Raw genomic sequence first — 13,666 nt, 5'->3', positions numbered from 1 at the left:
CTGGAAGGACAAATTCACAGGAAATGTAAAGAGACTTCACTCTCCCTCCCTGCAGGTTTCAGGGTGAGGTTGCAACACCCCATCAGGATGTGACAATATTGCGACAGGTCTGGCACCCACCCCGGTTTCCAAGTGATACATCACTCTGACAGGACCGTGTTGTTCTGCAGACAAAGAGTGGCATTTACCCAGCAGGCCACAAGCAAAGCTCATTTTCAAATGGCATCCAGGAGAGATGCAGGGCTATTATTTCAGAGCCAGGGTTGAACTTAGAAAGACCCGAATGTCTCTCAGTTTATTGGCCTCAGTCATTGTTCAGGGGTTCCAAGCTGATGCAGAATCAGTCACTTTGGGATTAAGGTACTGTTGTGACTAAGATGGAAACCTTGGGCCCTCTCTCCAGAAGAACGCACATATGTGTATGCACATGAATCTATAAACAATTTCAGGAGCTTGTGGTTCACTGAGGAGTCCATGGACTCTAGATTTAAAAACCCCAGACCAGATAGACTATGAGAGAATTTTCTTGCAATGTCAGCCATTTACCCAGGCTAGACCTCCAGCCAGATTAGGAAAGATAAAAAAAAAAAATCCCCAAATAAAAATGTTTCTGTCACCACATGGAGAATTATGCAGCCAAAGGCAAAAGAAAATTCCAATTTCTTCTAGCATCTCCCCATTCCCCAGTGTGCAGAAACAGCTGCAGAATTACTGGGCAGTCTAACACCACAGTCTTTTGATCTGAAACTTCATTTTTATATGATGGCCTCTCCCCCTATGCCTTCTCCTCTCCTCCAAATAAAAATCAAAACTTTTGAAGTTAGCCATATGGTTAAGTGATTCATTCTTATAAAATAATGACTTGCTCTGGGGAATTGTCCAGCTTGGCTTTCTCTCCATCTGCTCCCAGGCACTTCAGGCCAAGGTCCAGCCCAGGCAGGGGTAGCACCAAGCCACAGGGTTCTGATGCAAGTTCTAGAACATGACTTCAGCTAAGCTGCTTCTCAAGAAGAGAAGATTAGAAGCATTTGCATATGATTCAGCTGTGAGCCATTTCTTTACGGGATATACAAATGTCAGTGTTATAATAGACCGTGCCACCCTAGCTTTAGGCTCAACAAGTCAGTGAATAAACACATCAAGCCTGAGTTGGCGTGATTGGCTCGAGGACTATCGGGCAGATCAGGAACACTGGTGGCAGCATTTTATGAAATGGACAGATGACAGAGAAATCAAAACAAAGCCCGCTTCCCCACCTACGTTTATCATAGAGGGCATCAGTTTATGTTGGGCCTCGCCTTAGCTCAGCTTGTAACTTGCATTAAAACATAGAAAGACATTTAACTGCTCTCAAGTTAATGGGAGCTTGAAATCTACAGACTCAGACAAATGGCAAAGGTCTTTTGGGGATTAAAGGGGTGTGGGGGGGTGGCAGGTTTCTGGTTCTATCCAGTAGAAACCGAATTATCCTGAAAGGAATTGGCTCATACAAGGCTGTAATTAACTATCCCACTGGAGGGCTGTTATTCCAACCCCAGACACTGAATTGATTCTTTAAGGGATAATTCTGACAGAGGCCCTGGATTGCTTATCTCACTTTCCAGCCAGTGCTATAATTGTAGAATAGGAATGGGGAACATGAGGAATCAAGGATCAAGGCAGGGTCAAGGAAAGCACTTTTGTAAAGCCCATTTAAGAAGGATTCTTCAAAAATAGAATGGGCAAGCTCAGGAGATAGTGCATTCCCTGTTACTACAAATGTGAAACAGAAATTGGCTGCACTGATTCTGAGATACTAGAAGGTAAGTCAGGATACAGAAGAGAGAAAAGCAGTCTGTGAGGGCAGCAGAGCTGTGATGGTGGCTTTAATAGGTTTCCCAGGTACCTCAAGACCTAACACCCCTGAGGCTTGGGAAGTGGTTGGTTCAACTTTATTCTCAGTTGGAATCTTTTGCCATAAGCCAAAGACCTAACTGGAAGGACATCAGAGGTGGCACCTTAGAAAGTGTGAAAGGAAGTCAGAGGGCAATCAGAATGGTTTCCTCAGCTCTAAAACCCTTGGTCTTGACTGGGTGGCAATGATTGCCACAGAAATTTGGCCCTGATTGGCTCAGTTCCCCCAGAATGGGAAATCCACTGCAGAAGCTTTCCAGTGTTTGATCTGTTTCCTAATTTCAACAAATACTTAGAGTGACACAAAATGTGATGAGCTGCTGGAAGGAGAGAGAAGTAGAGAAATGAATCAGCCTCCTCTCTTAACCTCAATTACAGAAGCATTTACACTGGCTCCCAGCCCTGTCTCATTCAAGGGGCTTGATCCGAACAAAACCTCAAACCAAAAGCTTTCATTATTTCAGTTCTCAAAAACACACTCAACAAAAGCAAAAAAAAAAAAAAAAAAAAATGAGGAGGGGTTGTTGTTTCATTCCATGCTTTCTTTCACAAACACTCATTTAAATCCCAGTTTTGAAGTTGTTCCAAACTCAATTCCAGGAAAAGAGCAATTCACTTGTGATAGGTCTAAGCCCCATTTTATAGACCCAAACAGATCGACAAGTTCACACCCAGATCAAGGGACAACATGAAAGCCTCTATTCACCTCCCCGTGAGTTCATTCCTAACAGTACATGCCAGTGTCCCATTTGTAAGGGGAGGGGAAATATAGTTTGCTAACCCCTCTTCCAGACTCCCAACAGACCAACCCTCTCACTAAGTGCCACCTTGATTGACAGTCATGGATGGCTCCCAGTTGCATCTATTCTTAATCAAATATATCAGATGTGAACAGAATTCATAAAGCATAGGCGGTCTGACTATAGGTGGTCCTGATGAGCCATCAGGGTCAAACTTAAAAACTGTCCTATAATTCTCAGGGTTCTAGAAATTTCCAGTTACTACCCTTCTACCCAGAGACAATCACCACAGTTTCACTGAGCTCTGGATGCCACTGTGAGACATTCTTTCTCTAACACCAAATATAATATACATTAAAAATCAAATACAGCCTTCTTCCCCCATAAGTATACCCAAGTATGAATAATTTTATCAGATAATCTCCCAAGAGCAAGGTTTTGTTGAAGAGAGAGTGACTTGGTTTCACAGGAGAACAACACTTTCCCTAGAGGCATCATTGCTGGTCATTTTTAATGTACAAATATTGGCTTAAAAGCAGACCTTTTATAAATACTAACTCTAATCCTTCCCTAGTCTTTTAGTGAGAAAGGCACCAGCAAAGTGAAAACATGGGATTTGGGTAATGCTCATTAATTTTCAGTAAGCACTTGCACGAGGCATACTCAGCCTCAAATGTCAGGACTGCTTACCAACAGAAAGGTGACCAGTTGCTGTCATAGAGATCTGGGCCCGGCAGAAAGTCTTGCTGTCCAGCAAATCTGTGACAGTTAAAAGGTAAAGGACATTAAGAGCCCCCTCCTTACAGTATAACCCTGTGGCTATTAAAAAAAAACAAAACAGAATAAGAATGTAAAAGGGCCACAAGTGTTAGGGAGTTAGTTACCTACTGTGCCACCATAGTTGGTATCATATAAATAGTTTTCTTCTTTCCAGGTGTTCATGATGGAAGGGTCTACAAAGGACAAAAAATGAGAACAGTCAGCCATCAGTTTCCCCTGGTGAAGCGTTTGCTTTTTCTAACTCACTGTTCACCCATGAGGCATGGAACTTGGGGATGGTCCTCTGAAAGAAGGGATACGATTCTGCTTCAGCCCCATATTACTGTATAATAATGTTACCTCAGTTTTCTTCCAGGGTCCTGGGGGAAATGGCCTGTGCTATGGTGCTATCCATGTGTTCTATACTTTTTGCCTTTTTAGGGAAGTTGCAACAGTGAGATCTTGTCCTAGGCCAATGCTTTGGCTTCCTGGAAATTTTCCCAGGCTGCTCATGGCAGGGGGTGGGTTCAGGAGCCTGGCATTGTCTTGCATTCTACTGCAAAATCACCAAAATACTTTTACATTAGAAAAAAATCATTGTTAGGGACAAATAAATTCATGATTAATCAATATGTGTTCCTAGTGAAATTTTCCTAGGAAAATTAATTATGTTTCTTTCAGAAAAAGTCTGGTCAGTCTTATCACAGTGTCTTCATTGCTGAAATCTAGAGTCTCTCCTCAGGTTAGGGGATAGCCTCCTCCCTTCAGGATCTCTCCAATTAGCTTAAGGGGTGACATATAATTCCCAGAACAAAACTGAGGAGAAGGAGAGGAGAGTGTTTCCAAATAAAACAAAAAACTTTAAAGAATAGGGCCCCATTGCCCCATCTCGGAAAAGGAAAGAGTACCCAGTCTGTCTCTCTCTCCGTCTCTCTCTTCAATGTGTGCTGGGTAAGCACGTCTCACTCTAATTGACTCTTCAGATTTCAGATTCAAAGGAAATTCCCCTCCACCTACCCAAAATGACACCCAACTCCTATACAACCCCATGTCTGGGCTGGTCTCCAACAGAAGCATTTTCTTTTCTGGCTGGCCATGAGCTGTAAGACCTGGCAGGAGTTCTCATCTGTCCCTTCCAGGACTTCCTGCTTTCCCCCTTCACAGGTCTAGGCTGCCTTTGGCTCTCCTCCTGCCCAGGTTCTGAATTTCAGAGCCAGAGTGGTAAGCCATGACCGAGTTTCATTTTGTTTTTATAGCATAAATGGTATAAAACCTGACTCACTGGCTAAGGCCTCCTGTTTACGACATAGAGATTTAGCTGGTATTTTAACTAATAGCTACGTGTTTGGGCACCCCAAGCCCAATCTCTTGGGGTTACACCCTCTCTCCTTGTTGGGTCACCTCATACACCTGTTGTTGTCTCTGAAAACAAACTGAACCAAAAAGATTTGGGGGTGTTGGTCTCTCTATGAGCCTCTTCTCCCTTCCTCCCAGGGTGGACCTTCTTCTCCACCCTTCGGCTCAACTTTTCTGAACTGGCAACACAAGAATGTCTGGATAGTCAAGGAGGAAATATTGATTTGTCTGGGACCTCTCCAATACCATTCTGGCTCCTAGTTCTCTGTCAGGTCACAGGGGATAGGGCACCATCCTCTTGGCCAAGTCCTGTGTCAGCCTCTACACCAGTCAGAACCTCAAACAGACCATCTGTATAACCCAACCCCAGGTCTCTGTGAGGGGAAGGGCAAAGCTAGGGAAACCTAATTAACATGCTTAGCAGCTATTGTTTTTTGTTTAATAATAGCCAACTAGATCCCTTATAAAAGAGTAAATAATTGTATGGGGCCAATTTTGGTGCCTAGTGACTCACAAATCACCTGAGGTCAAATTCTGTCTTTGGTGACTAGCATGCAACCCTCAGGGAGGCCTGTGGCTCTTCTCGCTGCAGTGGACATGGGGAGTGACCACGGAGTGGTGGCAGCTGCACGGTGTTTTCATGGACAGTAGACTTTGGGGGACTCACAAAGCTCTCCCTAGACTGAGAGGTCATAGGTCAAAGATCAGTATGTCAGGAGCTCTGAGTGTTGCCAGGCCTTGGGGCACAATGTCTTGAGGCAGTTACTGCCCCCTGCAAGCCCAACTAAATCATAGAAGGTCCCCAAGACAGAGATTTGGGACAGATGAAGGATGGGTAACTAGGCAGGGGATGAGAACATAATTGAACGTAGATGCCATGAGGCTGCAGACCCTACTCAGAGCCCAGAACAGGGTCTGCTAAAAGTGCACAGAAGGCAGGAATTGGGTCCCACTGCTGCCTTTGAACACTCATATAGAAGCTCGTAGGGCCCCCCAGAAACTATAGTAACTTGATAGCAAGCCCGCATCTTCCTCCATTTTGTGAAACACGCTCCCACCAAAGGAGTGTGGGGAGATGAGACACTGACCCTTGTCTTCTCCTCTTACTTCTCCTACCTGGGCCATGTCCAATCCCCTGACTCTCTTGGTGTGAGAGGGAGGACCACTTACACTGCACTCTTCCTGGCTCCTGAACTGGATGGAGCCTGGGTGATGCCCTGACCAGCAGTGAGCAGCAAAGAGTATGGACACAATTAGGCTCGCCATCAGTCAAGACATCAGAAATAGTTGGCAAGGAATGAGGCTCGTGGAGGGGTGGCCCAGTGGACACAACTAGGAAAGAGGTGTCCCTGGGTTTCCTGCCAAAACACGGATCCATCCTGCTCCCACACTCCCTCTAGCGCTCCCTCCCCATTGTCTTCCCAGGGCTTTTCCTACCAGGCTGGTTCCCTTCATCTGTTACTACTCACCTGTTTGTTCTGTCTTGACAATGACATTGTGTGTGGACTGGAACAAGTCACTGCTGCACTGGCCTGTGAAGGACAGATTGGGAAAATCAGAGTGGGCCCACAGGGAGCCAAAACCTGATGCTGAAACAAGGACAGAGCTGGTGTCTTGGAAGAGCTTCTGCCAGTCCCACTGCCTGTTCACCTTTGTTTGCTTATGGGACGAGGCTTCCCTCTCAGCAGCTACAAACTCAAGCCTGGAGTCCTTGACCCAGAGAAGCAGTAGCTGGGGCCCCCTCATCAGATGGAACTACTTGGCCTTGCACAGGGAAGACATCTAGTATGGAGGAACTAGAACCTCAGAAGTCAGAAGACCAGTTTTTTCACTAAGAGCTGCACAGCGCTTCACCTTTCTGGGTCTTGGCTTCATCATCTGTAAATTTGGAGGATTAAACTAGATAAAGTCATTAGATGGCCTCTAAGGTGCTTTCTAATACTGAGATATGATATCAAATGATAACAAAAATACAGGGAAAACCATTTTAATTTAACTAGCTTGGTTCTTCTTTGGTCTTAAATTGAATCAGAATTTTGATTGGATCCAATCTATCAGGTATTCCTGGATAAATGCATTGATCTTCCTTTGTTTATGCCTGCAACACTTCTCTAAAAGTATCATACACATAAGCACATATGTACATCTGAATGAGGCTAGGGTGTTTTTCTTCCCCAGCCAGACTACAAATATCTCAAAGCATAAATATTATCTCAGAGATTATAAATGACTTCAACTTAACTCTCTGATCTTCAGTTTTCCCATCTGTAAAATGGATACAATATTTGTTTTCTCATAAGGTCATTAAATGAGTCAATCCAACTGGAGTATCCAGTATAAGTAAACACTCAATAAATGTAAGCTCATAGAACATCTACAAAAAGGCAAACAATGAAACAAAGGTGAGAGATCTGGTCATTAGGCTCTCAGAGGCACCAGCAGCATGCAGTGGGGCATGGAGCCAAACAAGCCATGGAACGTCCAAGAGGGCCGGAGCGCCTCCCAGGCCTCCCTGCCTCAGGCTTTAATCAGGGCAAAACTTCAAAGAAGAGGATTTAATTGGAGGTGGGGAGGTGAATATTTTTAATTTGTCAAGTAAATAGGCTCTTTCTGAAGATTCCTGGGGGCTAGTCATAGAGCCTTATTTGGTTTGGTTATAGTAAAAGAAAAATGAGCAACCATCTTTGTGAGGTGGACAGAAGGGAGTGCCCGGCTTTAGGAGCTCATCCTGAATGGCCGCCACAGCGGCCGGCTCCGCAGCCAGACTCCGGGTCCTCCTCGGTGCTGATGGCAGCTGGCAGGGTCTCAATCTGGTTCACAGCCCTGGAACTCATGCTGCCCAAGCCCTTGCTACTTGCCCAAACACAGGTTCTGCTGAGACAGACATGCCTGTTCTCATGTGGACAGGCCAGCTCACTATTCTTCAATATCACTGCTTTTCAAGTGATCATTTTTTACTGGCATTACCAGGAGAACCTTATGCCAGGGTCAAAGACACACCACGATGAGTTGTCTACCCTGCCGTGCCTTACAAGCCAGTATAAAATGTGTCCATGTGTGAATCAGCTATCACGAATGGACAGCATTTGGAGTGGTAGCCTATTTGTATTCCAGGTGAGGCCTCGAGAGACATGTTTGGGGCCCTAGAGCAGTATCAGTTCCAGAAATCACTGCAGAAACATCCCTCATATGTCCAGACCATTAGTCCTAAATCTTTTTTTTGAGTTTTAGATCTTTTAAGGATCTGCTGAAATATTGTGAGCCTCCTCCCTTCCCAAAACGCAAACATAGACCTAATTTTGCATTACCTTCTTACCAGCCTTAGGGGCCATTTTAAGAACCTAGGTTTAGAAGTAAAAAAAAAAATAGCCATGATAATCTTAACAAACAGGTGATTGGGAATTTAATTACTGAGCCCTGTTTTCAGGGGAAAGAAGAAAAGTTTTCCTGAGAGTAGCAAGTATTCTGTGGATCCCTTGCTAGACCTTGTCTCCTTGAAAATTAACCATAGAAGAGAATGAAATCACACTGGGTTTTATGGATTAGACACACCACATCCTTGAGCTTTGCTTATCTTCTCTCACCTTCCTTCTCCCTCCCTACCTCGGCAACCAGTATTTGGAGGTGAGACCATCCTTTGATGTCCCTGACAAGGAACCCTGCCACTGTGAGTCTGCACTCCTCCCAGCAGGCTCCTAGTGGGTAGGGAGAGAGGTAGTCACCATTCCACTTGAGATGCTGCAAGTTGTTGAAGAGGAGCTGCCCCGCCGTCCCCGCTGCCCGGGTGAACTCTTGCAAACTCATGCTGCAGAGGTGCTCGCCATTGATATCGAACTCCTGGAAAGGGATGCAGCTGGCGTCCAGCTGGTTGGTGTCCAGGAGATGCTGGAGCCACTCCCATACCTGGTACTTGGTCCAGTACTGAGGATGGATTTCATGCCACTGGCCTCCAAAAAACCCGCTGGAAACTGCAAAACAGGAGGTGGTCCTGTGAGTGACCCGTGCTTGGTCCTGGGCATACTAATCTCAGATGTGGGGATGCACTGCTGGTTGCCACATATCATGGGGAGCACAGGCACAGTCCGTGGGCACCAGTGTGTGGATTGGAGCATGAGACAGGCTCTGGGCAGGAGGCTCTGAGAAAAGGTGGTTCTGTCCCCACTTGTGGTGGGGCCAATCACATAACCTCCATGCATCTTCATAACCTCCCTAGCATAGAACTTACCCCTGGGTGCTAGACCAGGACACAGAGCTGAAATGCTATCAGGTCAAAAGCTTGTTCCCCACCTCCTGCAAAGTACCATGAAACTAAAACATTGCTACAGTTTCATCAGCTGAGCTTATTGTCCACACCCACATAGTTCTCTCCCTCTCTTCTTCTTTTTTCTCTCTCCCCCATTCTTTCCCTCTCTTTCACAAGCACCTAGACACATACATACTCAAATTTTAGACCATTTTCAAGGAACAATGAGACCTTAGAGTAAGGTTCTTTTCCCTGTGATTACTTTGCTTCTTCCCATAGGGATCCAGATCATCCATCTGTCAACTGTACTGATGTGCCCCTGCCCTACACTGGTTATTATAGCTGTACTATAAGGTCACTTCCCTATTCAGTTATCTTCACTCATTCCCTATTATCCACTGAAATTAGGTACAAAACTGCTAAGCCAGGCACTGAGGCTCTTCACTATTCTTCAAGTGACCTATGACGTCTGCCTTTTTTCCTATGCTGTTCTTTTAACCTGGTATATATTCTGCCAATCACTCCCTGTTGGATTCTTACCCAGCTTGCAGACTTTGACCACCCTGTGAGGCCATCACCAATCCCCACAACCTACTGTGAAGACTTGTTATCCCCTGAACTTCCAGGAGACACTCTTGTATTTCTCCTAATAGCTTTTGTCTTGTTCTGCTTTTCATCAAGGGTCTCTTAAGTACTTCGTAAATTGTGTGCTCAAAGTCATAGACTCTGTCTTACTGATCTTTGTTTCTTCTGTTAAAAACCACCTCCGTGACTTTGCCATTATAGGTGCTTGCTCTGTATTTCTTTAGTGGAATTTGTGGCCAAAGAAAATATAATGTAGGAATCTGAAAGAATTGTGGGGTGCATTCACGAGATGGCTAAATCAAATACCAGTGTCTAAGTGAAGCTTAGTCAAGCCAATAAATACTGCTGAGCCTAAGTTGGCCTTGCCATCCCTGTATGTGACTCTCTCATGTTCACTTAAGAGAACAGCACAAAGTCAGCCCAAAGTCCTGGGGGGCTTGGCAAAAATGCAACAGGGCTGAGAGATCTTCCAGTTCCCTTGAAAACAGAGGTCAAGGGAAGGAGCTCTCTTCCAGGAAAGGTGAGAGGCAGGGACAAGGGGAAGACACTGCTGCAGCCCACCAAGCTGAAGCAGGGGAGCTCCAACTGAACATGACACATGCGAATATTCCCCACAAATTCAAGGATGGACCAGTAGAGAAAAACATAATGCAAGAATATTGTCCCTAACTTTTTCTTCAAGATCGTGCTAGATCAATACCTCTCTAACTGTAATGTAATTATGAATCACCAGAGAATGTTGTTCAAAGGTAGAATCTGATTCTATAGACCTGGGGTGAGACCTGCGTTTCTGCATTCCTAACAAGCTTCCACATGATGATGATGATACTGGTCTGTGGATACAGTCTGAGTGACAAGGAGCTAAAGAGCTCCAAAAGGTTTGATTCCTCTAATGGCCATAGCCTAGCCCTCAACACCCCTGGAGGAGAGCTGAGGCAGGAATGTTTCCAGCCCAATTCCACTTTTGCTCACCCCCTCAGAATCCACCCACTACTTAGAGACTTCAGAAGCACTAAGAGCAGTAGGTCTAACTAATTTGGGCACAAAGGTGTCTGCCATGGGTAACACCTGCCACTCACACTATACGCTTTACTTCTCATACCTCATGGCCAGACGAATCAGCCCTAAACCCTCAGCTTGCACTCTGAAGGGGAAGTCAGTGGAAACAGGATGGGAAAAATCTAGTCCAAAAATTTAATTATGTAGAAATATCCCTAAATACACACACACACAAAGCTTAGATTGGATATCTCCATTTCCCTCCATTTCGATGGTGTCTCACAAAAATAACTGTTTAAGGATGGGATATATTTTTTGTGTATCCCTGAGTCTTCAATCTTTAATTATATATATATATATATATATATACATATACACACACATATATTTTATATATTTATATTTGTCAAAGAACTTTAAGAATTATGCTGCTGTGACAGTGCAGCTCTGGGTTTACAAAGAAAAAGCAACTCTCAACAACAGAATAATAGACCTGGAACAATTTCTTTTCTCAACTTCACATGATCTAGATTCAAGGACAGTTCCTGATATTGTGCCCTGTCAGAACTTGGGAGACCAGAGAACTTTGTCTGAAGTTAACTGGGGGATTCTCCTTATTAGCCAGCAGACTCACCAGATTCCTGGAGTTTCAGGAGAAACACTGAAAATTCTGTGGGTTCAGCTCTTCTCTGTGATTCAGCTGGCCTCCCCCACCTCATCAGTCATGACCGGGAGGTAGCCCTTTTTTGAGTCCTCTGGAAGTTAAGAAGTAAAAGTGGCACCTAACTTCTAGTCCCTGTTAATACATTGCCCCAGCTTTCTCCAAAGCAAATGGGGGCCACTGCTTTAATACAGGGCCCAGGGGTCTGGGGACTTGCCAGCCTGAAGAACCTTTTTGCCCTGTTTGGAGTTCTCCTTTGAGATTCCCACAAGGAATCTAAGATCTGCAGCAAAAAATGTTAGTGCCCAAAAAGGGGAGCAATCTGGTGGGGCAGGTGATCAAGGTCACCTGATCACTCTATGACCATGTGTGGCTGGGGTTCCAAATCGAAAGAGATGCTGCTGCACGGGGACAGGCTGCTTACTTAAGATGACCCTTCCCTTATCCTCCCACTCTGCTTCCCCGACTCTGCTCACCAGCAGGCTATTTTCATTCAAGGAAAGCAAGAGCAGCAGAGTCTCTGGCAAGGAAATTAGCAACAGGTATGGGATGGGAGAAGGGCCCCAGTTCCTTAAACTCACTGCACTGTGATGCACAGAAATCTGCCTAAATTGAATGCCTTCACAGTGTGGTGGGGGGCTAACTCAGCAACCACTTTATTTAGTTCAGCTTCTACAGTTGGCTGTGAGCTTGATCACCAAACCCTCTATAAGCACCCCCACCAGACCCTCCCTCTACTAATCAATCAGTTCTAGATTAAGGCACTAAAGGAGGATTCATGGTCTCCTAACAAATCTCCCCTCCCCTTACAAAGGGAGATCACTGGAAGATGAAACAGAAAGAGTAAACTGCTATAACCCTCTCCACCTTAACTTGCATGCCTCCGCACAACACACACATGTACACACACTCCTTTGTCTCCTATTCTATCTGGATATCCCAGCCAAACACTGTTAAAAGCTTCAACGAGTAGCCTTCCCTTTGGGCATCTCTTCTGCCACCCTCTCTGCCAGGCTACCAACCCAAGGTCTTGAAAATTGGGAGGAAACAATAGAATATCTCAAGTGAGTTTCTGTTTGGAGCCCCGGGGATCTGTGAGGACCTCCAGCATAAAGAGTTTCTCTGGTTCCCACAGCCCCTGCCAAATAAAACCTGCATTTTTCAGACATTAGGTTGGGACATGAAGCCTAATAAAGCAAAGGAAGAAACCCCGTGAAGAGCGACACTGGCACCCACCGGCCCCCTTACCATTGCACGTGGGATAGCTGTCTGTCCAGGCTGGCTGCTGGTGGAGGAGGTTGCTGTTGGGGTTGAGATTCATTACACCACTTCCTTCCAGAATCATGATCTGTAAGGGGATCAACAGCCCGTTCAGTCAGTCAGCACCTCTTGGACAAACGTCATTTGAGGATACAGATCATAGAGTTAATTTAGGAAGGAAAAAAAAAAGAATTTGTCCTTCCATCTATTGCCTCCAAAGCATGTTACCACAGCCCTTTCAGTAAAAGCAAAACTCACTGGCAATTAAAAATTTCCAGGCTCAACTTTCATATGCATGAGGCAAGTTTTTACAGCCACCCATTCATAAATGAATAATCTCTGATCAGGAATGAAACAGGAGGAAAATGCAATACCTGCTTACAGGGCGAGTCTGGCCAGCAGCCAAAGGGTTTTTTTTTTTTACAAAAGTGAAAATGCCAAAGAGATCTTGTTTAAAGTGGAATTGCAATCAATGAAATCCAAGCTGGTAGCAGTGTGGACCGGGCACCTGTGCAGGAGCTCTGACCTGATGTCAGACATTCGGAGGTCCCAGCACACCTGAGCAGCCCCGTGCCCAGCAGCCAGAAGTCTTCTCAGCACATGTATCTGCCATGGGAAGGGCTGGTCCCAGAGGACCTTAGTCATGTTTTACCTAGAGTTCCTCAAGTATTCAGCTCCATGAGAATATCAGGGATCCATTGGTTTCTCTGACAACACACTGCCCCATCCCTTCCTTCCTGGTGAAAATTCTGACCAGCTTTCCCTCTCCCTGTAGAGCCCTGGAGAATACCTCTGGCTACAAAGCTGACCTGAAGGTAACTTTCTCAGTCTGAGGGCACATTTTCTCTGTGAAGGACCAGGAGAAGAGCCTTTCTTCCATGGGCCTGTTGGGATTTTTTAAACAATGTGAAAATCTTACACTTTAGAAATATTCACCTCTATCATCCAGCATCTACAGTTTTCTCTTACCCTCGAGCCAGGCACTCTAGAAGTGTGCTCAATCATTCAAAAGAAGAGCAGCCTGTTTCCAGAAGATGACTGAGCATTCCCCACAGCCTATAAAGGTAACTTGCTCTTTCTAAAATGTTTAGAAGGAGAGAGGGGAGAGGTAAGGAAAGCAGGCTAGCTTTATAGCAGCAGCCACGGAAATTTTTCCACCTGTTTGGGGGA

The 13,666-nt window shown here is 45.2% G+C and overlaps 1 protein-coding gene across 4 annotated transcripts in view; it reads right to left on the bottom strand.

The window, feature by feature from the left end:
* Positions 1–13,666, bottom strand: part of EHF (ETS homologous factor) — a 41,213-nt gene that overhangs the window by 7,766 nt on the left and 19,781 nt on the right. For 3 of the 4 annotated variants that reach the window (XM_017666702.3, XM_017666704.3, XM_017666703.3), the window contains exons 2-6: positions 12,485–12,584; positions 8,471–8,716; positions 6,218–6,280; positions 3,518–3,586; positions 3,324–3,392 (exon numbers count right to left, since the gene is read on the bottom strand). In XM_017666702.3, coding sequence (XP_017522191.2) covers positions 3,324–3,392; positions 3,518–3,586; positions 6,218–6,280; positions 8,471–8,716; positions 12,485–12,581 — 544 coding nt within the window. In that variant the 5' untranslated portion in view covers positions 12,582–12,584. The remainder of the gene's footprint in view (positions 1–3,323; positions 3,393–3,517; positions 3,587–6,217; positions 6,281–8,470; positions 8,717–12,484; positions 12,585–13,666) is intronic. The other variant, XM_037019871.2, reaches the window with a different exon arrangement.

This window comes from Manis javanica, chromosome 11 (genome assembly GCF_040802235.1).
Source record: "Manis javanica isolate MJ-LG chromosome 11, MJ_LKY, whole genome shotgun sequence".
In the NCBI taxonomy this organism is placed as follows: domain Eukaryota; kingdom Metazoa; phylum Chordata; class Mammalia; order Pholidota; family Manidae; genus Manis; species Manis javanica.
This window is presented reverse-complemented; position numbering and strand designations above follow the sequence as displayed.